General features: G+C 40.5%; 1 protein-coding gene across 1 annotated transcript in view; it reads right to left on the bottom strand.

Annotated features, from left to right (window-relative positions):
- LOC138982503 (solute carrier family 28 member 3-like) overlaps nt 1-18,612 on the bottom strand; it is a 39,886-nt gene extending 21,274 nt beyond the window's left edge. Inside the window, exons 1-7 of the mRNA XM_070355807.1 lie at nt 18,574-18,612; nt 15,887-16,046; nt 8,238-8,746; nt 7,694-7,838; nt 6,386-6,577; nt 1,118-1,279; nt 513-638 (exon numbers count right to left, since the gene is read on the bottom strand). Of these exons, the coding sequence (XP_070211908.1) occupies nt 513-638; nt 1,118-1,279; nt 6,386-6,577; nt 7,694-7,838; nt 8,238-8,746; nt 15,887-15,985 (1,233 nt within the window). The 5' untranslated portion in view covers nt 15,986-16,046; nt 18,574-18,612. The remainder of the gene's footprint in view (nt 1-512; nt 639-1,117; nt 1,280-6,385; nt 6,578-7,693; nt 7,839-8,237; nt 8,747-15,886; nt 16,047-18,573) is intronic.
- Nucleotides 18,613-25,514: the final 6,902 nt, after the last annotated feature.

The following is a 25,514-nucleotide window of genomic DNA, read 5'->3' on the forward strand; positions in this document are numbered from 1 at the left end:
ACGACTAGACACACTTTCCGCCTTTTGGAAGCGCGAGATGGGAGAGCAGCTAATGTCTGTTTCATTATCCGACAAGACATTATCTGGTAATACCCTCGTTACGTTCGTTTGCGATACTTCGATGCAAAAAGAAACGGACTTTAGTTTTGACGCGCAGATTTCATGTGTGTCGTCACTTCTCGAGCCCTATAGTCAGTTTTAGGATCGGGTGATTATTAAGTCAGAGTAAAAGCGCTGCGTGAAGACAAGAAAAAGTTACAATATTTTTGCGTATGGCTTACGCGGCGCGGCGAAAAAAACGCGTCAGCGACTTTTAAAATGCGTCAAATACGCAAAAATCGTGCGTAAACGCGATCCCTGGTACAACCGCATATCAGAGAAGAAATACATGCGATTTCTCTCAATCTCTCTCTGGAAACAGAAGCACAACACACGATCTACAGAGAGAGACAGAGAGAGAGAGAGAGAGAGAGAGAGAGAGAGATAGACACAGCGACAGAGACAAAATTTACATTAAATGTGACGTAGGTGCCCAGCACACTGCCAGAGATGCTGGCAAAGCCACAGGTCATCACTGTGTGAAGCTCAGACTTCGTCATGTGCTTCAGAAACGGTCGCAACAACATGGGGGCTTCAGTCTGAAAATGAGAAGTACTACAAAATGAACACTCAGACAAAAGACAGATTGAAACAGTGCAGGGAAAGTGTTTACTGGAAATCTCTATCATTTTACACTGTTTGACAATCTGAAAGCACCAGAAATATAATGGTGAGACGGTAAAAGCTACTGGTTTATGAGGAGAAAGAGAGAGAGAGTTGGGAGATTTATGAATATGAGTTGATATGATGATTTGCACCAAGAGTTTGCAGTCATGTTTAAGTAATCATCCATATTTAATACTTTTACTGTATATCAATGTTCTCAATGTTTAATGTTGTTCTATGTCATGTTTTATGTTTGTTGTCATATACACACCACAATAAATTTCTCTGTTGAGATAATAAAGTCTTCTATGTCTATGTTTCCAGTTCCACCAACACGCAGTTTTGGGTGGGTTTTTTTGGCTTGCAAACATAACATGAATGGTTTTCTATAAATCTGAGTCAAACCCCTTACCAAGCTGATGAAGATGTTTGAGGACGCAGCGAAGGACTCAATGGGATTGGTGTCCAAACAGAAGGCCAGGAAACGACCAAAAGAGTTGATGACGGCCTGGATGGCCCCCAGGTGGAACAACAGATGGATCACCGAGTTGAAGAACAGCATGATGGACACAGTCTGCAACACGTACACAACCACTCTTTTTGTTACATTTAGTCAAGTTTTGACTAAATGTTTTAACAGTAGAGGGGGGAATCGAGACGAGGGTCGTTATGTATGTGTGTCTGTCTGTCTGTGTGTGTGTGTAGAGCGATTCAGACTAAACTACTGGACCGATCTTTATGAAATTTGACATGAGAGTTCCTGGGTATGATATTCTCAGACGTTTTTTTCATTTTTTTGATAAATGTCTTTGATGATGTCATATCCGGCTTTTCGTGAAAGTTGAGGCGGCACTGTCACGCTCTCATTTTTCAACCAAATTGGTTGAAATTTTGGTCAAGTAATCTCTGACGAAGCCCGGACTTCAGTATTGCATTTCAGCTTGGTGGCTTAAAAATTAATTAATGACTTTGGTCATTAAAAATCTGAAAATTGTAAAAAAAAAAATTTTTTTATAAAACGATCCAAATTTACGTTCATCTTATTCTTCATCATTTTCTGATTCCAAAAACATATAAATATGTTATATTTGGATTAAAAACAAGCTCTGAAAATAAAAATATAAAAATTATGATCAAAATTAAATTTTCGAAATCAATTTAAAAACACTTTCATCTTATTCCTTGTCGGTTCCTGATTCCAAAAACATATAGATATGACATGTTTGGATTGAAAACACGCTCAGAAAGTTAAAACGAAGAGAGGTACAGAAAAGCGTGCTATCCTTCTCAGCGCAACTACTACCCCGCTCTTCTTGTCAATTTCACTGCCTTTGCCATGAGCGGTGGACTGACGATGCTACGAGTATACGGTCTTGCTGAAAAATGGCATTGCGTTCAGTTTCATTCTGTGAGTTCGACAGCTACTTGACTAAATGTTGTATTTTCGCCTTACGCGACTTGTTTTGTTTCAGCTAGTCAAAAATAACCTCTTATGAAACTAACACTAAAGTGTTTGTACAGTACAGTGGAACCCATCTCTTAAGACCTACAAAATTCTTAGAAAATCATATCTTAACAAGAAAACCAAATGCTTATACAACTTGCCTTCATCATGTCTCCTTACTATGGAACCCCCCTTTTAAGACCCCCCCCCCCCCCCCCAAAGACTCCCTCCCTTTAAAGAACCCCCTTTACTGGTCCCTCCTATGAGGACACCTCCCAATTAAGGACATCTTCTTCTGTCCCTTTGTCTATTATCTTCAGCAGGATATACACTGAGCACAAAAAGTTAAGGATATTTTTTCAGTGGTATATAGCCCAGATGTTAAACAGCAGTTTTTTTGGTTAGAAATACACGTGTATTTGAGGATCAGTCTTTCTTCTGCTCAAAAATGTGTTTCTGGAATCGGAGCAATATTTGGGTAGGACGTCACTGGTGCGTGACCACGCCTACCCTCAAAAATGGCGGTTTTTTGACGGCATGATTTACTTTCAACCGTCAAAACGGTAACTTAAACTGAATGATATTTCACATTTTTACACCAAAAAGTTTATTTGGTGTCCTACCTAACAAGTCATACAAATTTCGTTCAAATCCGTCGCGCAGTCAGGCTGATCCAGCGTGTAAAAGAGAGCGACCACAATCCTGAAAAACGGCAAAAAATCAAGGGTTTTTGTGGTGTTTTTGCAGGGTAGCTGTCGTTTTTCAGGATTGTGGTCGCGTTCTTTTACACGCTGGATCAGCCTGACTGTGCGGCGGATTTGAACTTTCTTTCTTTCTTTCTTTCTTTATTTGGTGTTTAACGTCGTTTTCAACCACGAAGGTTATATCGCGACGGCGGATTTGAACGAAATTTGTATGACTTGTTAGGTAGGACACCAAATAAACTTTTTGGTGTAAAAATGTAAAATATCATTCAGTTTAAGTTACCGTTTTGATGGTTGAAAGTGAATCATGCCGTCAAAAAACGCCATTTTTGAGGGTAGGCGTGGTCACGCACCTGTGACGTCATACCCAAATATTGCTCCGATTCCAGAAACACATTTTTGAGCAGAAGAAAGACTGATCTTCAAATACACGTGTATTTCTGACCAAAAAACTGCTGTTTAACATCTGGACTGTACCACTGAAAAAAAATCCTTAACTTTTTGTGCTCAGTGTACCTGTGACTAGCCAGATAAAATGTAAAGGGACAAGTTTAGTCCCAAGAAAGTCCTTTTATGGCAGGTACCACTGTGAAGGAAATCACGAATAACACTGTAACAGGCAAAGTTTGACAGTGATATCCCCCACGCTTTTAGAGCGCTAACCAGAGATATAGCGTGACATAGCAAAGTGTGTGGAACGCACTGTGAATTCAGCTCACTGACCGAGAATAGTTGATGTTATAAATCGCAACTAGGGTATTGTTACACTTTACCACTGTCCTTGGACATTGAGGGGTTGTCCAAGTAATCGGCCGGGAGGGAGGAAGCCCGGATAGATATGACAGGAAAGCACTTAACAGGTAAATGGAATAAGCATTCGAATATCGCTAGTGTGTTTATCGCATAACTTGAATCGACTAACACTGTAAACTGTAAACATAGCAGACAGATATGTCCACTATTTATGTTGTGCAGTGCGTCATATAACCGGTCTGAGAGGGAGATAGCGGCCAGATGACAAGTGTGAAGGATCTGAGAAGCCGCCGAAGTATCATAACTCTAGACCAGCATAGCTGAAATTCGATGGGATTTCGCGAAGTTATTGCAAGGTTATGGTTGTCCGTATAGTTGGACCATAGAGGTCACAGGGCGAAAGGAACTGAGTAGACCGAGGTCGCCAGTGGAAGGAATTAGTATTTTGATACATTTCCTAGTGAACGGCCATAGACGCTGTGTAATTTTGTGTATGAACAGAGTTAAAATATGTCTATAAGATCTTAATTACGTAAGATATAATGAGTGTTTAGTAGGCAGAGCAGACGGCGATTTGAGTCTGCCGGAATATGAACTGTAACTGTTTTTTTGATTACACACGAGCCGTGAGTCGATACCAGTAAAGTAGATATCGTCTTTCTTTATTTGGTGTTTAACGTCGTTTTCAACCGTTCAAGGTTATATCGCGACGGAAAGTAGATATCGTGTGCCTGTGAGTTCACGGACTGTTTGTGTATATTTCTCTACATAAGTGAAGGGTAGAGGGTTTTGTTAGTAAAATTGTGCACGGGATTGTAATCTCGCTTTGTTTTTGCATCCAAACCTGTGAGTACCCAATTTTTGAATACAGTAAAACCTGCGAGCAAAGGACGCTCTTGGGGAGCCTTGCCACTGTCCTTTGTAGCAAGGTGTCCTTTCTTATGAATATGAATGCGCCAACATTTTTTTTTTTTAGAAAAAAAAACCAACAGTCACTGATTCTTTTTGGCCACAGTGATTATTAAAACTTAAAGTTTTGAAGCCCTCAAGGTTTTGTTCAAAGAAAAGGAGAGAGAGAGAGATCTAGAGGGAGAGGGAGAGAGGGAGAGAGAGAGAGAGAGAGAGAGAGAGAGAGAGAACGAGCGAGGTGCAATCGGTTTCTTATCTGAAGCAATGGGCCATTCACTGGAAGATTCTTTGATCGAGCTGTTGAAAACCACTCGAAGAGTTCTTCGTTCAACTCATCATAGGTTGTTTTTCTTCTCTTAACACATTTTGCCGTCGATCTGGCACCGGAGTCCCACTGACTGAGAATTTGTGTTCGATCAGCTTTTATGTTGGAAATTTGAGTTTTTCCGCAATTCAGTTCATCAGCAACTTTTCGAACGGTCTTTATGACATCGACTCTCTCTTCTAAAGTCAACATTTTTCATTTTGGCATGATGAAACGAAGACGAAGGATGAGACGAAGATGCATCACAGTACAGAAAGTAGAAACCGAAATGTTTGTGAGTTAACGGCATCGACCAATGAGCGTGCACCATACAACAATCAACTTCTTTCAAGTGCTGTCATTGGTTTACAAAATAAGCTTCTCGCGCGTTCACATCGCCAGCGAGATTGTAATTGTAGAACCAAGATGGCGGACCAGCGTCTGCTAAAAGCTGTCTGCTTCAAGGGTTTGTCCGTTGTTGACAAGTAACGAACCCAATCGGGACCAAAAAAGGGTGTCCGCGTCCGCGCCTTTAAGGTGTTCGCTCTTTTAAGGTGTTTTTGAGAGTAAAATACATCCGTCCTCACTTGAATTGTCCGTTATGCAAAAGTGTCCGCCGAAATAAGGGTCCGCTGGATGCAGGTTTTACTGTACCTAACATTTATGTTCATGATTGTGTGTATTTGTGTGTATGTTGTCATAGCTGAATAATACAGTGGAGGGAACCTACATTTGGAGTTGTGTTTGTTCCTGTATGATAGCGTACTAGCGCATTTGCATTCATTCACAACCACTAATGTGAAGTGCGAAGAGACTGTAAAAGCTGAGACATGTCTGAAGTGCGAAGAGACTGTAAAAGCTGAGACATGTCTGAAGTGCGAAGAGACTGTAAAAGCGGAGACATGTCTGAAGTGCGAAGAGACTGTAAAAGCTGAGACATGTCTGAAGTGCGAAGAGACTGTAAAAGCTGAGACATGTCTGAAGTGCGAAGAGACTGTAAAAGCTGAGACATGTCTGAAGTGCGAAGAGACTGTAAAAGCTGAGACATGTCTGAAGTGCAAAGAGACTGTAAAAGCGGAGACATGTCTGAAGTGCGAAGAGACTGTAAAAGCTGAGACATGTCTGAAGTGCGAAGAGACTGTAAAAGCTGAGACATGTCTGAAGTGCGAAGAGACTGTAAAAGCTGAGACATGTCTGAAGTGCGAAGAGACTGTAAAAGCTGAGACATGTCTGAAGTGCGAAGAGACTGTAAAAGCTGAGACATGTCTGAAGTGCGAAGAGACTGTAAAAGCTGAGACATGTCTGAAGTGCGAAGAGACTGTAAAAGCTGAGACATGTCTGAAGTGCGAAGAGACTGTAAAAGCTGAGACATGTCTGAAGTGCGAAGAGACTGTAAAAGCTGAGACATGTCTGAAGTGCGAAGAGACTGTAAAAGCTGAGACATGTCTATAATTCAGACATCAAAAAGTGGCTATTCACTGTGTTTAGATAGGCAGAAAAGGAGTATTTATGCACATAATGTGCATAAAAAACCCACCCCTACAAGTACTAAGGAGGTTTAATTACCAGCATGGCCAGACGGTGTCTGAAGTAATCTTTGCCGAAGACAAACTCGGCACCAGTCAGCGCAAACTCCAGAAACTCTGACACACGATCTCCCACCCACTCAAAGAGCACCAGCCCCCAGTGGGTGCGAAGGATGATTACCGCCAGCACCCACTGTATGGCGATACCCCACAAGACTGTGTGCCAGTTCACCTGATCAACAAACACAAAATGGTTCACTGTATGGTTCACTGTTTGGCAGACATAATGATGGACAAACACTAAATGGTTCACTGTTTGGCAGACATAATAATGAACAAACACTATTTGGCATGTATAATGATGGACAAGATGCTGCAATGAAGTGAAAGGTAAGAAAGAAAAGATACCAGAGGAAAACACAAAAGTAAAACAAAAATGATTAAATAGATAAAATAATAAATACATAAAATAATAAATGAAGAAAAGTATAAATCTTCTTCTTCTTCTGCGTTCATGGGCTAAAACTCCCATGTACACTCATGTTTTTGCACGAGTGGATTTTTACCCCGCCATTTAGGCAGCCATACGCCGCTTTCGGAGGAAAAAGCATAAATCAATAAATAAACAAATAAAGAAGATTTTTTTTAAATACAAACAATAAATAAACAAACAAAAAGTTGTGATGCTGAGTGTGTTTTATGTATCAATATTAGTTTCAGTAGTAACTGGCCAAGAGAGAACGCAACTGCTGAGGAAAGATTGTAACGTGTAGAAAAATACTCTGCAAGATTTTATCATAATTTTGAAAAAGGAAACAAAGACAGACCATGAACTATTGTGATAAGGCCAACAAAAAAAATAGGTCTGTTTACGGTAACCCGACCGACCCTAGTTTTTAGGCCCGACCCTAATCTTTTTTTTGGATCGTCTGAAAAAAACCAAAAAAACGCATCCAAAATAGAGCTGTTTGCGCTCAAACAGCAGACGACAGAAGGGAGGTAAGCTCAAAGTACTGTTTATAGTTATGTTGGGCAAAAACAGGGATTGATGAGAAGAAATGAACTGTGAAACATCATAGAGAGGGGAGAAAAAAAAAAGAAAAAAAAAAAATGGAAAAAAAAAAAATGGAAAAAAAACAAAAAAACAGCCGACCTACCGACCCTATTTTTTCACCCTATGTTACCGTAAACAGACCTTCTTTTTTTTTTTGCCTAAATGTAGCAAAAATCTCAATGACTGGCTAAAAGAAGTAAAGAAACACAAAAAGATGATTTAAACTCAACAAAGCGATCATAGGCACATAGAGATGGAAACAAAAATTGTAGAAAGCAAAGGGAAAACACTCACCTTCGCTGGATTTTTGGAGACTAAGAAGAGAATGATTATGAAGCCTATCAGCCCGATGAGTGACTGGAGATTTTCCTCATTCTCCTTGGCTACGTTCACCACCACAAAGACCACCATGAATATCACCACCCCCAGAGTCAATACCCTGCAACAAGCACACATTTAAAAAAAAATCTTTTTCAAACATAACAAATTAGAGTGGAACCCCCCCTTTTAAGACCCCTCAATCAAAGACTTCCCCCTTTATAAGGCCCTGCTTTCTGAAATATTCTGTTCACAATATGTGTAAATTTACCTCCATTTTAAGACTCCCTCCTCCTCAAATTGTCAAAGGTCTTTAAAGGGGGGTTCCTTTGTACAAGTGTGGACCACTTAAACCAAATACATTCACTGCACAGAGTTGTGCGATAACACTAAGATTTACTGCAATGACTTTGCACAGTTGATTACTGCATACATATTTCTGGCAGTCACTGAGCTGATAACTATGCTAAGTTTCATTAATCTTATTGCACAGAGTTGCATACATCAAGTGTATACTCACAGTTTTGCCACAAAGCGTACTCGACGGGCACGCCTGCTGCCTCCCCACAATGCTGTCAAATTTACCAGCGAGAAACGATGACATCTGAACGGGATCTTCTTTTTCGCCAGAATCAGAAACCCTACCACAGTAAACAACAGCAGTCTGTACGAGCCTTCATCGTTCAGCCCACGGGACATACAGTAACAAAAGTAACCAAAGTACAGCAACAGCAATGTCACTTTCAAGACTGTCAAGATAAGAGACTTTTTGGGTTGTAAACACAAATGGACGGCCTCCTGGTACTTTTCCACGCGCCTCGTGCAGCAGTTTTCATCGAATATGTTATCGCCCTCTGCATCGCTGTTGTTCTCCTCCTCTTCTTCATCTTCCTTGCTGTCATGTCGTTCTGTGTTGTTGGTGAGCTCTGGGTTTGGCGGCTGGGTAAGTGGAGTGGAGACAGGAGGGGGGACCATCTCGATGACCACAGTTGGTTCACCCTTTCCACCAGTGTCTTCATTATTCGTAACCTAAAAATAACGCATAACTAGGTTTACACAAAACAAAAATATGAAAATATAAAATTAAAAATAAACAAGCAGGCCAGCGTGCAAGTGTAATTACATTTGATTTCTATTTGCTCAGTAACACAGCTTTTTACCTACAATACATAAATTTAAACACAATCCAATGATTAAAATGCAACAGACACACACAAAAATGACAATCCACACATTCATGTAAGAATTACTTTATGTGTGCAAATAAACGATTCTCATATTTAGCAATTATTTTAAGTGTTGAAAAAAAACCCTGACATGCAACAATTATTATAAATGTGAAATGCAAGACTTCTGACATCAGGGCTTTAATAAAAATGACTACATAGTCAACCCCCCCCCCCCCCCTCTTTAAGATCCTGTTTTCTCAGATTTTCTGTACATGATCAGTGTGGCTGTATAACCTCTGTAACCTCCTACCCCATTTCAAGACTCCCTCCTTTCAAAGACCTGATTTGTTCAGATTTTAGGAGATCTTAAAAGGGAGGTTCCACTGTACTATATTAATGTGCAATTGCAAATGCCTGGCCAACAAAGAAAGTTTCAAGACTTTTCTGAGACACCAGTGTTCCTAAGTTCCTTACCATGATGACAAGTTCAGAGCATGCACACCCCAATCACAACTAACTGCAATCATGTAGCGAAGCTCTCTCTCTCTCTCTCTCTCTCTCTCTCTCTCTCTCTCTCTCTCTCTCTCTCTCTCTCTCTCTCTCTCTCTCTCTCTCTCTCTCTCTCTCTCTCTCTCTCTCTCTCTCTCTCTCTCTCTCTCTCTCTCTCTCTCTCTCTCTCTCTCTCTCTCTCTCTCTCTCTCTCTCTCTCTCTCTCTCTCTCTCTCTCTCTCTCTCTCTCTCTCTCTCTCTCTCTCTCTCTCTCTCTCTCTCTCTCTCTCTCTCTCTCACAACTGACAAGATAATTCGAAAAGGGCTTTCAGGTATTTCAACATCACATGCATTAATCCCCATGTGATGTCTTTGTACTTGATGGGTCAAGGCCAGATAGACGTGTTAAGGTAAAAAAAGAAAAGAAAAAAAAGAATCCAACTTTTTGTTGACTCATTATTTACCTGAAACTATGTCAGTAACAAGATGTAAATGACTATATACAGTCAAAGCTGCCCTGGTGACCTGACTTCTCAATAACGACATCCTGCCAATTAAAGAGAGAGAGAGAGAGAGAGAGAGAGAGAGAGAGAGAGAGAGAGAGAGAGAGAGAGAGAGAGAGAGAGAGAGAGAGAGAGAGAGAGAGAGAGAGAGAGAGAGAGAGAGAGAGAGAGAGAGAGAGAGAGAGAGAGAGAGAGAGAGAGAGAGGGAGAGAACTCAGAACTCAGAAGTTTTATTGTAAACCACACTGTTGTGTTTGTACAAGGGGGGAGTAGAGTTTCCATTTCAATGTATACTCTCTCAGAGACAAGTAAGAACAAGTGCATATACAGTGCTAAGGGTTGAAACATATCGATCGGAAATCATTTACACACATTCATTTTAGCCTAGCAGTTGCTGTCGATGCCTGAATGCATAAAATGTATACCGGGAGAGTGCCCACAACCTACTTTTGTTTTGTGTTAGTAGTATCTGCATTGACAAGTTTTCGAGTTGACCAATTTCAAAGACATTTAATTCCCAAGTAAGTTTCTCTTATATCAGAGTATACTGGGCAAAAGTGGTGCTCGTTTTCGTGGGGGTATCTGCAAAGCGGGCAAACATGGGAACCGTTTGCAGAGTATCTCTGTTTGTTGCACATCAAGGGTGAAACCCCAAGTCTGAGTTTTGTGAACATGCACTTTTTGAATATATGGATTGTCTATTTGGTCAAGGTACCTTTCTCTTCCAAAGTCAGGTTTAAACAATTTGTATGTGTCATACCTCTCACTGTCTTCTAGCTTACTATGCCAGTTCTGGGTAAAGCAGTCTTTTAGGCATTGTTGAAAAGCCTTGATAAAGTGTTTTTCGTTGCCGACATAGCCGTACGTCCACACATGTCCAAACCCATTTTCACATAGGAGGTTCCTGACCCTAGCGGACCAATTGTCTGTCCCTCTGTCTGCCATGTTCCTCATCATCACATGGGCCATTTTTACATATCTTGTGTTGGGGAGGCGATTTAGCCGCAACCAGTATTTAACGCATCTGGTAGCAGCGAGAACTGATAGGGGAAATCTACCGAGTTCTCCGTATACCATGCAGTTGGGACTTTGGGGGGAAACACCTATTATCCGTTTGCATGCGAACATGTGTACCTTTTCAATGTTAGAGCAATCAAAACAACCCCACATTTCTGAACCGTATAGCAATATGGGGGTAATCTGTGTATCAAAGAGTGTGAAAAAAAGGTTTAGATCATAACATCCAATATTCCACAGAACTCTAAAAATGTCGGTAACACCACGCTTAGCTCGTACAATAGAGTCTTCAAAGCATCGTTGGATGGAAACTTTGGTGGTCAAGGTTAAGCCGAGATATTTATACGAGTTGGTAACGTACATGTTGTCGTGACCAAATGTCCAGGCTTCGTTTTTGGCTCACGTAAGTGTAGCCTATGCGATCGTAACTTTGTCTGTCTGTGCGTGCGTGCGTATGTGCGTATGTGCGTGCGTGCGTGTGTATGTCTGTGGTAGAAACTCTAACATTTGAAGACGTCACATTACATTGACGTCACATTATGACGTAAGAGGGTTAGACGTCACGCGAAGGAAGTACTGAAAGTCTCGGTCATTATTATTTTGAGCGGGCCGAGACTAGTGTACATGCAGACAGACAGATCTAGATCTAGTGTCTCGCTTTCTTGCACAGTTTCACCTATTCTCTTTCTCTCTGTGTGTGTGTGTGTGTGTGTGTATGTGTGACGGAGTGATTGAGTTTGTGTTACTGTTTGTCGATTTCTTACGTGAGCCTTGATGGCTTCGCCTCTTGTTCCCCAAGTATCCACCGTTGCGAAATACCAACACTTTTGTTTTTTCTTTGTTTACGAGAGAGAGAGAGAGAGAGAGAGAGAGAGAGAGAGAGAGCAGGGCCGGACCAAATGAGTTGTAAGGGGGGGGTTCCTCCTTTTTTTGGGGGGGGGGGGGCAAATCAGCGAAGTGGCGAAGCAGGCGCGCGAACTAGGGGGGTCCGGGGGCATGCTCCCCCGGAAAAATTTTCAAAAACGGTTAAAATCTGTGCAATCTGGTGCATTCTGGGCCTTGTTTTGAGGGTTAAGAGCAGCATTGTGGGGGGGGGGGGGGGTACCTTTTTCTCATCGGATTTCACATTGAATAAAATTTGTTAGAGACACACACAAAATTTATTTAAAATTTTTAAAAAAAAAAAAACACTCAAAGCAAGGTACATGCTTTTTCCAGGGGTGGGGTTCCGGAACCCCTGGAACCCCCCCCCCCCCCCTGGGTCCGGCCCTGGAGAGAGAGAGAGAGAGAGAGAGAGAGAGAGAGAGAGAGAGAGAGAGAGAGAGAGAGAGAGAGAGAGAGAGAGAGAGAGAGAGAGAGAGCCTTATTCATATAAATAGTCCTTGTTTAATGTTAACAATGGTTTGAAAAACAAGTCATCTTTATTTGAATCAGTCTAATATAATGTAAGACATGAAAGATATAAGTATATTTACTTATAAGAGAAGTGCATGTTCTTGCAAATACATATATCACTTATTTACAGGGCTTGGTGTGCGGCGGATCGATTTGAATACCCCTGCTTGTCTTATCTCCAGCTTAAATCATGCAGACGTACATGTGTTCGAATAGTCTAATGTATAACTTCTGCCTATAACCATGTCAAGACACAGTTAACAAAAGTCAGGTGGTTGAATGATGACACCCTTGCAAAATATGCAAGCTCATGCCTGTTTCAAATTGGAAAGAGAAAAGATAGCCTCATTAAAAGCGATTTGATTAACTATGCCTAAGTACAGGTTACACATATGACATAACAAGGAAACTAAACAGATTCCATTAACCTTTGAAATATATGCTGTTGTTAATAAGATTGAGAAATCTGAAGAATGTGTTTAACAACCTTCAACAAAGGTGAACGAAAGAAAAACATAGATATAAACTGAATAACTAACAGCATCAAATCTCATGAAGTAAGGGTAAATAGCATATATGTGATATATATGCCTTTATTATTCAAAACATTCTTAAACTATCACTGAATCTTTTTTCCTTTGTTTTCTTTGGGAAATACGTGAGATGATTAAATGTATACCACTACAAATGAGTATACAGAAGTTTAAAACAAATCTAAACTTGTTTATCTTTGGGTGCTAAAGTGTGTTATCAGTTGTCTTACTAATCTCAATAATGATACTAGTTTTTTAACTTATTCTTGAAAAATCCTCACGGAGCATTTTTAACGACTATAGCTATTAATCGTAATTAATGTCTTATAATTGCAGTTCAGTTGTTAATTGTGCATCTCAAACAATTATGCTGGTTATCTTACTTCAATGTGATTGCACAGTATTCAATGTACGGAGGAAACAGACTTCTGATTCTTTCTTTATTTGGTGTTTAACGTCGTTTTCAACCACGAAGGTTATATCGCGACGGGGAAAGGGGGGGCTAATAGATGGGATAGAGCCACTTGTTAATTGTTTCTTGTTCACAAAAGCACTAATCAAAAAATTGCTCCAGGGGCTTGCAACGTAGTACAATATATGACCTTACTGGGAAAATGCAAGTTTCCAGTACAAAGGACTTAACATTTCTTACATACTGCTTGACTAAAATCTTTACAAACATTGACTATATTCTATACAAGAAACACTTAACAAGGGTAAAAGGAGAAACAGAATCCGTTAGTCGTCTCTTACGACCATCGGGTAAATTCTTCCCCCTAACCCGCGGGGAGTGTCAGGGTCTTGAATGGGGGGTTCCGTGTAGCTTGCTTGCACTGACTGGGAAATTTAGTGCGTGGGTGTCAGTGGCTGGTTGTGAAAGCCATTTACAGACCATTATAGTGGTTTGTCCTTTCTTTCAGGGTCAAGAAGTGTAATGGTCTATAGATTTATTGGGAGAGTGTGACAAGTATAGTACCCTTTACTCAGGTCTGCCCCAAAATGTATGTCTTACAGTCTACACTGATTGTCTCAAGGACATATGCTTTGTATTTGTAACAGTTACAAAGTAATCAAACATTAACACTGAAATATGTATGCGTATAACAATAAGTTTGTAATTTTGACATTTTTCTTTCATATATATAATTTAGATTTCCCCAGAGCACACATATTCAAAATTCAAAATCGTTTGCACAAAGTTTGCTTATATGACAGATATATATATATATGACAACATGTACATGTATACATGTACTGCCGCAAGTTAGTGAGAATAAACAAACTACGTCTCCTGCAAAACGCTTGAAAGAAAAACCTGATCAGACCGAAATGCAGCAACTTTCTATTTCCAAACAAACATCATACAAACAAAAACAAATCCCTCACTGATAGGGCTTGGCTCATGTGGTAAAAACCTTTCAATTAGCTACAACAATAAAAGCAGCTCAGAATAAAACAAAGATTAAATTTTCCATTAACTTTATAGCCATTGTAATGTTCTGAAATAAATGGACTGCTAACAGTCAAACTAATTACATGATTATAGTAGCTCATAATAAAACAATGATTAAACATTCCATAAACGAACAATTCTTGTTCAGAAACAGATGGACTGCTAACCTTCCAATCAATTATAGTATACTCTTTTTTTATAATAGAGACAGTGGCAAAAGGTCAGGTGTCATGTCCACTGTCCCGAATGACACACGATTGCTGACATTTCACCATTGCCAAAAGAATAAACAAATAAGAATTAGGTAGAAAATGAATGTGAAAACTGACTTTAATTGTTGATCAGTATTTTCTATACCACTAACAAATAATCTACTTACACATAGCTGTTTGGCAAATGTATGTTGCATGGGACACATTGACATGAAAGTGGAAGGTTTTCCTTCTAGAGAAACTACATATCAAGTTACACTTTTTGTGCTCTTCCATTCCAGTTGACAATCAATTGTTAACGCATGTTATTAAAACAAGAAGAGCAAACGCTCGATCGAGTCACTTTCGCAGTTCTGAATATTATATGAGGCATCAGATGGACAGGAAGAAATTGCTATTCACAACACAATGAGTCACGTTCACATAAAATTTGAGCCCGGTCACTTTTATAGTTTCCGAGAAAAGCCCAACGTTAAGTTGTGTGTTGCCGAACAGAAAAGGCTAGTTATCTCCCTTGTTTTTCTGATAACGTTCGTAAAAGGCTACAGATGTAAATACTTTGATGTAAAGAATAATCCTACAAAGTTTCAATCACATCCGATGAACTTTGTCAAAGATATAAAATGTCTAATTTTTCCTTTGACGCTGACCTGTGACCTTGAAAAAGGTCAAAGGTCAACGAAACCATCGTTAAAGTGTAGAGGTCATTGGAGGTCACGACTAAACAAAATATGAGCCCGATCGCTTTGATAGTTTCCGAGAAAAGTCCAACGTTAAGGTGGTGTCTACGGACGGCCGGCCGGCCGGACGGCCGGCCGGACAGACTAACACTGACCGATTACATAGAGTCACTTTTTCTCAAGTGACTCAAAAAATAGAACGAAAACAGATTAGATAGAATACAAAATGTACTGGTGATGTCATTTGGGACATACTGACATGAAAACGTCACTTTTTGTCATTGTCTCAATAGCATATCATAATAAAACAAAGATTAAATGTTCCATAAACTGACCATTCTTGTTTTCTGATTCATGTGGTGGAATGTACATAAAAAACCTATAAAACCAACACAGATAAAACTCATACATCATTACATGTACTTAGTCTTAGTGATGAACTTGCTTTCAGCATGAAAGAATTATAGAGACCTGATAATATACAGTATAACAGTGGAATCCCGGGCCTTTCAATACATCCAATCTAAGGCTGTCCCCTTATAAGCAACTGCTTTTTCCAAAGTGTTTATCAAATATCTCCTGTTGTAAATTGTACCTCCTTTGTAAGACCCAATTTTCTCAGATTTTCTGAGGTATTAAAAGGGAGGTTCAAGTAATATACTATCTCATGATCTTATCTTCAGCATGAAAGAATATATTAATTATTACATGTACTGACCACTGAGTTTCCATGCTGTTCCTTGTGGTTGTCACTGGCAATCTTAGCGCCCAACAGCCGGCTGCTTTCTGGTCCATTTCTTAGTTCAGTGAGTGCCATGCCAAACCTCCCACAATCTTTTGAGGTTCACCTAGTTAGGCACCACTGGCTTGGCAACTGACTGAATGGTAGGGAATCACACATTTCTTAATTACATGTATAACCAAAACTTCTTCCTACCCAATTTCATGATAAACAGTGGATGCCACTTCATCAATTACAGTGCCACATTATAATAAAAACAACTATCGTCCCTCAAAATACTGAAAAGAAAGTTACATTCACACAAAACTTAAAACTCTGTAAGAATACAAATACAGTGGTACCTGTAATGTGAGGCCTCTTTAATGAGAGGACACCTCCCTTGAAGTTGAAATAACACTTTCTGTTGTCCCTATGGCTATTAGTATTATCTTCAAGGAAATAGATACCTGTTATGACAGGCAACCTGCATCGCAGGGACACTTTTAGTTGGTCCCAGGGTTTTCCCTTCATCACAGGTACCACTGTACATGTAACACACACCTTAAAAATACTGTTAACTTTATTTAAGAAGGGTCTTGCTTAAACTACAAAAGCTCAACCTGTTCTTCCCTTCCACTTTTTTTTTCTTTTTTAAAGGTTTGTTCTACAAACACAAATTATGCATCACAAAAATTCAGACACAGCCTTATATATACCTGAGCCCTCAAAAGTCTGTAGCTGAGACTAAAGTAGTCCAGTTTTGGCCCAAGCTTTACATGTCTTAGTACAGAGGTCAACTAATAATTAGTCATGGTCACTGTGAGTTACAGACAAGGTCAACACTGTTGATGAATTCATTATCTTGATTTTCCGGTATGAAGAACATTTTATCAGGTCCAGTTGGAATGTCCTAATTCAGTAATGGGTTCACCATTTACATGACACTTATCAAGCAACCTTCACTCTGAGTAAAAAAAAAAGTCACCTTCACCTCAATATTATGAGGTTAAAGACCTCCACTAGCTCCAGAAAATATTTGACAATAATTACAACATACCAGGATACATGTATGTAGATCGATCTTTGTGTATAATGTGTCAAGCTAGCTTACTTTTGCACCACTGACTAGAATTTCAACAGGTTGAACTCTATGATGTACATGAATAATAAGAGGATACAATATATCACAAAATATTTATGATGAAAATGTTCTCTGCTGTTGTTTGTACTGCGGGGTATACACTTTCAAAACAGATTGAGTTGATCCACATCCAAACTTATGCACACACACACCTAACATACAATGTCTTCACACTGATCAAATTGACTTGCACCAGTGTATTTGTGTGTGCCATATTGAGGCTTTTCTTAATGTCGGTATATTATAAAGCTAGCAAACATTTTTTAAGCATTTGGCATCGAACAACCTTTTCCTGAAGAGATGACTGCAGACATGTCGTCATAGGTCTTTGAAAATAATAAAGATTCAAAGAAGAATGACTACAATGAGCACAATTTCTAGAAGGATCGCTTCATTATCTGGCATGCACTTACATTATCAAAGCCATTGTTTGCCTCATACAATACTAACAGCAGTCCAAAGCTCGTAAACTTCCTATCACAATGGATAATTATGGGCAATCTCTCGATTTAGCCCAATTGAGGAGCCTATTCACGTGTTTTTCAAGCTTGTGTGACTTCACTTCCATGGGGCAATTAGACTCTATTGGTATTCCAAGTTCTCGCAAGCTCTTGCAAATTTCAAAACATAGCAAAGCATGAGGTACGGCTATCTCACGAGAGCTGCAAAGGCTGATGAACGCAGTTCTCACGACTTTCGAAGAATGACATTAAAGAGCATGTCTTGCGGATATCTCGTGTGAGCTCTCACTCTCAGATATATATATATATATAAATTTGCCAAAAAGTTATATTCTGGAGTATGACTATAACTATGGTCTCTGATGCAAGCCCTGGGTGTACCAAATGACATTTACTCTTCTGTAATGACGCTACATAATGTGATAGCGAGTATCTTTTCCTAGCTGCAATACTGGTAATAGTAGTGGTATAGGTTTGGAAATCATGCACTTGGACCCATGCAGCTGTCTTCGACCAAATAACTCTGGTAATCACTTTGACAAGATGCGACAATAATCATACTGGCGGAGTATCCTTTCGTGTCCAAGACACGACCATCATCAAACACTGAAGAAGAAGGAGAAGTGTCCAAAACACGCACAAACATTGTAACTCACTTGTGTTCACGCGCGGCCACATCAACAAGTTACACACAATCAACAAACACATCCCCGCACAGTTCACACTTCTACATGTATTAACACAACCTTTTTCTTAAATTGCTGTTATTGTGGTCATAAAGACGGCACTGAATGGGTAAAATGTTAATTTTACGGGGAATCGAACGAACTAATTCTAATTTCAAGTAGATTAGGATTCAATCGTTAGTGCACGGGCACCCTAAAGGTAAGTGCCCGTACGGCCGTAGTGACACACTTTTGTTCCTGCCATGAACAGAAAAGCACTGAAGCAGAACATGGAGTGCGAATCTGTCCTGAGATTGACTACATAGGGCAAATAAATTACCACAATCCAATATTTTCATCCTTCTTTCAAAATCCGCCAATACATCATTGTAAGAAGGCTGATCGACTTTTGCAGACCTGTTTATTTTCATCACCTTTTTCTGCTCTCCATTTCTTCAAGGGGAACTACTCTGCTCCATAAGTAATAATCGATAGCATGCAAAATGGAAATGACCGTCTCAGTAGTCTACCAGAACGAAATAGCTCACGATTTAGTGGCATTTAAGCCTCCAATTTTGCAAAACCTGCCCTTGTAACCATAACAAGTCATTTTTGATACCTTTGAAGTCACGGAATGAACCGTACGTTGATAGTCGTCGTCGGCTTCTGTGGCGCACCCGGCAACCACCAACCCAGGCGGGTGACGAGTGGTGGACTGACGAAACTACGAGTATGTGGTCTTGGTGAAAAAAGCAGTGCGTTCAGTTTCATTCTGTGAGTTCGACAGCTTGACTAAATGTTGTTATTTCGCCTTACGCGACTTGTTTTTACTTCCAGTAACAATCTCGTACGCAAAAATGGGATGCGGGCGAAGGGATAATGCCAATAAGTGATCTCGCGCACACGAATGTCGCGCTACCCTCCTTCCACCCCTTCCACCACCAAGACTAACAGGGGACAAGGAAGTAGACATTTCGTACACCTGGCATGGGAAGTTAAAGGCACAGTAAGCCTCCCGTAAACCATCACAGATACTGTCAGGCTTTTACACACAGTACAAACACCCTTCCATTTGAACGCTCACCAAACGGGAACATTCTAGGTGCCCAAAGTAAAGAGCGAGCAATTTTTAAAGAATTAATTTTGCGGATTGTCTTGGACACTTTTTGGACTGTGGTGCGTTTTGGCACTAGACCTAACTTTTAAAATCTAAATAACAAATTGACAGCTTGTTACAAAAACATTCTTAAATCATAAAAGAATTCTTTTTTTATCAAGACAAGATCAGCGTACAATTCGAAGTTTTGAAAGTTTGAAAAAAGAAAAGCCCGGAAGCAGGGTCACGCAAGGTAGTGGTTCTCGTAGCAGACGACGGTTTATGCATATCGCCAGTTCCTCTCAACAGTCAAAAGCCATCGCTAGAGTTCTTGTGAACCACAGCCGTTTGTTTCGTGCATAGTGAGACTGAGAGGTACATAATAACGTGCTATTGCAGATAAGCTCACAGCGAGTCGCATTCAAATTACTAACTGACGACTACATTGTGAAAAAGGGAAACTGGATCACACGGGTTCACGATGGCTCAGGGGTAAGATAAACCACGCAAAATTAAATTCTTTGAAAATTGTTCGCTCTCGGTTACGGAGGGCACCTAGGATGTTCTCAAGCGGTTAGTTAGTTAGTTAGCTGTTGCTTTTCGGGTCCAGCGGACCATAATAGGCCAAATCAGGACCCCTTCTCAAGCGGTGAGTGTTTACTGAAATGAAAGGGTGTTTGTACTGTGTGTAAAAGGCTTACAGTGCCTTTAAATTGCTCGTGTTGGGGTCACGGTGAAGTAATTTATTCGTTATTTATTCGTGTAATGGGGGAGTGCTTTTTTCGTAAAGGGAGTAACTTTTTCGTACGAAATGTTTACTCCGGAGTAAAAATCTCGTGGGAGTAATTTTCTCATGTTACACCGGAACGATATGCAAAACGCTGTGTGTGTCGGTTGTGGCTCTCAAAATCTGTTCCTTAGAATGAGTTATCATGTAACTGAAACTATACTTAAAAGTTACTTGGTGATTTTGACAGCTTGATAACACAAGTCCGAAGACTTTAGACATGCTACAATGTCTTTAATCGAAGAAAGTTTGCATTCTTGGCCGAGTCAATGCAGCCCGCTCGAAAATTACTTCCCTTCAGGACGCGTGACGTCAGCCGCGGAATCGGCCGGGTTGAACGGTGCTCTCTTTATGCCGTGTAATGGGCGCAATCGGGTTGTCTAGCCAAGCCCTCAAGCATACTTCACGGGTAGGTGAAGAGAAACTTAGGATGGGGTGACTTCTCCCAGGCCAAAATTTCGCAGTAAAAAACGGAGTTCATAACATGTCGTCCGTCCCCCTCCTGCTTTTGTTCCACTTGAACCCTGTTTTTGTTCAACTTATTGGCAGATATTGTCACGCGTAGTCGAGGAACACAAACACACACACACAAACTGTGAAACACACTCACACACAGACACACACACACACACACACACACACACACACACACGTGTTATCACACATATACACACACACACACCCACACATACGTGTTATCACACACACACACACACACACACACACACACACACACACACACACACACACACACACACACACACGATAACCATCACAAACACAGTTTGACAAATTCATCTTTGATTTTTTTGCGGCCGAACCCCCCTCCCCCATTTTCCACACTAGATCCACTGTTTCATCTTTGTCTCCGTCTCTCTTCCCTTTATCTTATCTCGTCTATCTACTTGAGTGAGTAACTGAAGATGTATTATCATCATCTCTTTCCTAGATATTCCCACCGACAGAGTTGGCTTTTGTCTTGAATTCAGTACCTCATCACACCTACACGGTAATTGGTGTGACACCTCAAGCGGACCTTCTTCATAAGTGAACAGTGTCTGCTGACAAGGGACACGAGGGTCTGTGGTTGAGCAACTTTATGGTTTAACCGGGTGGACTGGAGGAGTAGCAACAGCATGTGAACCACTTTAGAAATGACTTGTAAAGGTTGCAGTCGGTCAGATCAAAGAAGAGAAAATGTGAACGTGGGTCTTGAGAAGATATTACCATCCTAATACTTTACTTTGTGCAAGAATCAATCACGCGTACAGCATTACAGATGTCCAGCTGTAGTCTACATTGTACTGTAAACTTCACAGCGGCCTTATCGGCTTCCTCGAGTGACGTCACAGCAAGGCTAACGCTGCGGCGTCTTTCTTGTGCTGACAGAGTTGTCGGTCGCGGATTTTGAGTCGTTTCGGCCTGCCAACTGCTTCGTTTTTTTGCGGATTGTGAAAACTAGCAGAAAGTTTCACGCATCTTTAATGGTTTTAAACTAATGATGAAAGTGTCTTCTTCTGGACCAAATCAACAGTCTTTAGTTGAATCAACTCGGAAAACTCTTACTGAAACGCGTTTTTGCACGCCGACTCCGCGCATTTTTGAGACCAGGCAACCCGACAGCTGCCCTTTAACTTGTGACAAGGTTAGGTTGAAGTGTACTCTTCGAATATTCTGATGAAAAAAGACCCTTTGATCACAATGTTCGCGATAACAATGCTTTATGTGACCACAGGTAGTTTCGGGACCATAGGCTCTTTTTGGACTCTCTAAAACTCCATGTAGGGGGTCCATTATTGACCCTCTAAACATTAAAAGTGGGGGTCCCGGTGTAACACGAGAAAATTACTCCCACAGGATTTTTACTCCGGAGTAAACATTTCGTACGAAAAAGTTACTCCCTTTACGAAAAAGGCACTCCCCCATTTCACGAGAAAATTACTCCCCAAGACAGGTGAGTTCCGAGTAAACATTTCGTACAAAAATGTTACTCCCCTGACGAATAAATAACGAATACATTACTTCACCCAAACACAAGCAATTTAACTTCCCATGCCAGGTGTACGAAATTTTTACTCCCTTGTCCCCTGTTAGTCTTGGTGGTGGAAGGGGTGGAAGAAGGGTAACGCGACATTCGTGTGCGCGAGATCACTTATTGGCATTATCCCTTCGCCCGCATCCCATTTTTGCATACGATATTTTTACTGGAAGTAAAAAAAATGGGGAGTAAAAATTTCGTGGAGGGAGTAATTTTTTCGTGCCGTGTGGAGTTCTTTTCTCGTACGAAAAGTGTACTCGGAGTAAGAATTTCGTACGAAATATTTACTCCGGAGTAAATTTTTCGTGGAGTAAAAATTTCGTGTTACACCGGGACCATCTAGGACGAGTGTCCGTGGGGAGCCCTGCTGAGTATTAATTCTAGGCTGTAAATTCTACATAAATATGAGCATGTGAATGTTGTTGTCTTTTTATATATATGTATAGGTTACAACACGAGTGGTTTTTTATATGGCTTGTATTTCAGTCAAGACCCAGCGGATGAATAAACTAACATTTTACTGAATAACTTCCTTTAGATTTAAGCAGTCATTTCATGTTCGTGAAATATATCTCTTAGTTAATTTGTTCGAACAAATTAACTAAGAGATATATTTCACGAACATGAAATGACTGCTTAAATCTAAAGGAAGTTATTCAGTAAAATGTTAGTTTATTTTCGTAATTCTACACCCCAACACAAAAATTAAACTAGAATTGGGATCCGAGTTAACCAAACCGGTGTTGGCAACCGTAGCCTGGAACTGTGACCTTGGACGGACTCAGAACCTAAATCGAAACTGTCTTTGATTCAATGAAAACTTTCATTGTGTGTGCTTTCTTTACTATCTTGAAACTAAAATGCATTCAAAAGCAAATCGAACAGTGGTTTGAATGTAGATTTAACACACATTTACGGATGCACTTGTTTGCACTTCATTTCTTCGGCGACGTGGCTTTAGCATGGGGTAGTGAAGAGGAACACACCTCGCTGGCTCACCTATTTTACACACCACAGACAACTACAGTGCTTTATTGTGGTCCACGTTGTCTTTGGTGTACGCATGGGATATACAGCTTACAACACTCGTGTTTTTTTTATATGGCTTGTATTTCAGTCAAGACCCAGCGGGAATATCATCGGGATTCACTCGCCAGAGGCTCGTGAATCCCTATGATATTCATCCGCTGGGTCTTGACTGAAATACAAGCCATATAAAAAACCACTCGTGTTGTAACCTATACATATATATAGCACCTGACGTCGCAATGTTATAACTCAATGTCTTAATGTAACTTCCAATTTATAAAACAGCTATTCAATTTCAAAGATGATGCTTTTGATTTTTTCCACACAGTTGGGTCTTAAAATGATACAGGTTATGAAACGTTTTAATGGTTGTGGAAATATTCAGACACACATGCGTGTCGGTGCAACCATATTTTTGTTGATTTAATTTTGATTTAAGCCTGCTTTTGAATATACAATATATGATTTCTTAGTGGAAGTCCTAGGTATTTCTGGTATGAAGATATAAAATTAGTACTCGGTAAACGTATTTTGTCTTCACGTTATTTTCAAATTTTAACGATGTTGAGTTATTTCAGCATTTGTTTCGCTTTTCTGTGATTTTACTACATTATGAAGCTAATACATTTTTTTTTTATATAGATAAGCCCCGTCAACGTTTTGTAACATTAAAACTAAATATTTTCAAAAAAGTCAAAATTTCATTTTTGACCATTGTGATTTTTGCTATTTTTGGGGCCCATTATTTCACCACATTACAAATATACAGCTTAGAAAAAAAATCGAGGTATACACTATGTGTATGTCGGTGTATCCAGAAAATTTTGCATTTCTACAACAAAAATTGCAAGCGCTGCGTCGACGCAAACTGACCAAAAACGCAAAACAGCAAATAACGCCAAATAATGGAAACTTTGAACGTCCATATCTCTGAAACAATTTGTCATACAGCCTTGCAATTTTGCAACCTTCTTAGTTACCACACCGACTACACACATGCAACAAATAACATACTAGAAATAATTTTGAAAAAATTAGTGGTCCTACCTACTATCACACACATACACACATACACTCGCACAGACAGACAAAAGTTAGCATCGCATAGGCTACACTTTACGTGAGCCAAAAATAAGTCACAAATCATAATGCTACTGGATTGTGACTGAGCTATGAATTTACAACGTTAAAGTTCAAGATTACCGAACATTAGTCTCAGTTTCTCCTCAGTCCGGCCGCATATCGTTCGTGCCCCTGTGTGTGTGTGTGTGTGTGTGTGTGTATGCCGGTGCCGCCGGGCCCGGTGTGTTTGTCATATCAAACTGATTTAACCCGGCGGCGGCTGGAATCAGTTCTTGCGGAGACGGCCCGGGTAAGCCATAGGTTCAGTTCTATACTTCCTTTGGTCGACTGAACCCGTGATATGTCTCCCGAATAGCAGTGTACACAACACACACACGCATACACGTACACACCCAATCACCGTCACACACACACACGCACACACTCACACACACACACACGCATGCAAACACTCACACACACACACACACACACACCGTCACAGCACACACAAACAACATGTGAATCAAATAGTTCAATTTCTGGAAGACTGCTGATATCTATATCCTCTTGCTTTTGCTAAACAGGCTATTTCGGCAGTGATGACAGTGACCTGATTCAGTGGCTGAGGCGGGATAAAATAATGCAATTCAGTGTGTCAGGTTTAATTTCCAGCAGTTGAAGAAACACCATTCATTAAGAGCGTGTACCATCAAACGTAACACACGTTGGACAAGCAGAAAAACGTCGGGAAACGCTGTGACGAATGAGTTTCTAATGCCTGGAGCACCATTCCTCGGCAACAGTATTCATTCGGCACGGTAATTCCTCAATTCAACCTTCAACTGACGGCATGATCGACTGAACTAGAGCACAATGATTAGGCGGTAACAGAATGGCAAAGGAAAAAAGAACTGAAAGGCCCGCCTACGACTGCCCTGCTTTTCAAATAACAGATACAAGTACATTGCTTGGGTCTTGCCTTTTATGTCCAATGTAAGGGCACAGTGGGCGTGCCGCGTGGCCCGCCGTCCCGCCGGCCACGGCATACACTGAAAATGGATGATGATGATAAAAATGAAAGCTGCTGTCCGCAGAACTAAAGTGTTTGGGTTTCAGAGAGTAACTTGAGTCAATGGGCACTTCAAGTGCATTTCGACTGAGCTATGAATTTAACACACTAAAGTTCAAGATTACCCAGGGCCGGACCCAGGGGGGGGGGGGGGGGGGGGGGGGGGTTCCAGGGGTTCCGGAACCCCACCCCTGGAAAAAGCATGTACAGTCGACTCCGGATATTACGTCACCCCTCGGGGGATGTTTTTGAGCGACGTTATACGCGGTGACGC

The sequence above is a fragment of the Littorina saxatilis genome, linkage group LG12 (genome assembly GCF_037325665.1).
Source record: "Littorina saxatilis isolate snail1 linkage group LG12, US_GU_Lsax_2.0, whole genome shotgun sequence".
Taxonomy (NCBI): Eukaryota; Metazoa; Mollusca; class Gastropoda; order Littorinimorpha; family Littorinidae; genus Littorina; species Littorina saxatilis.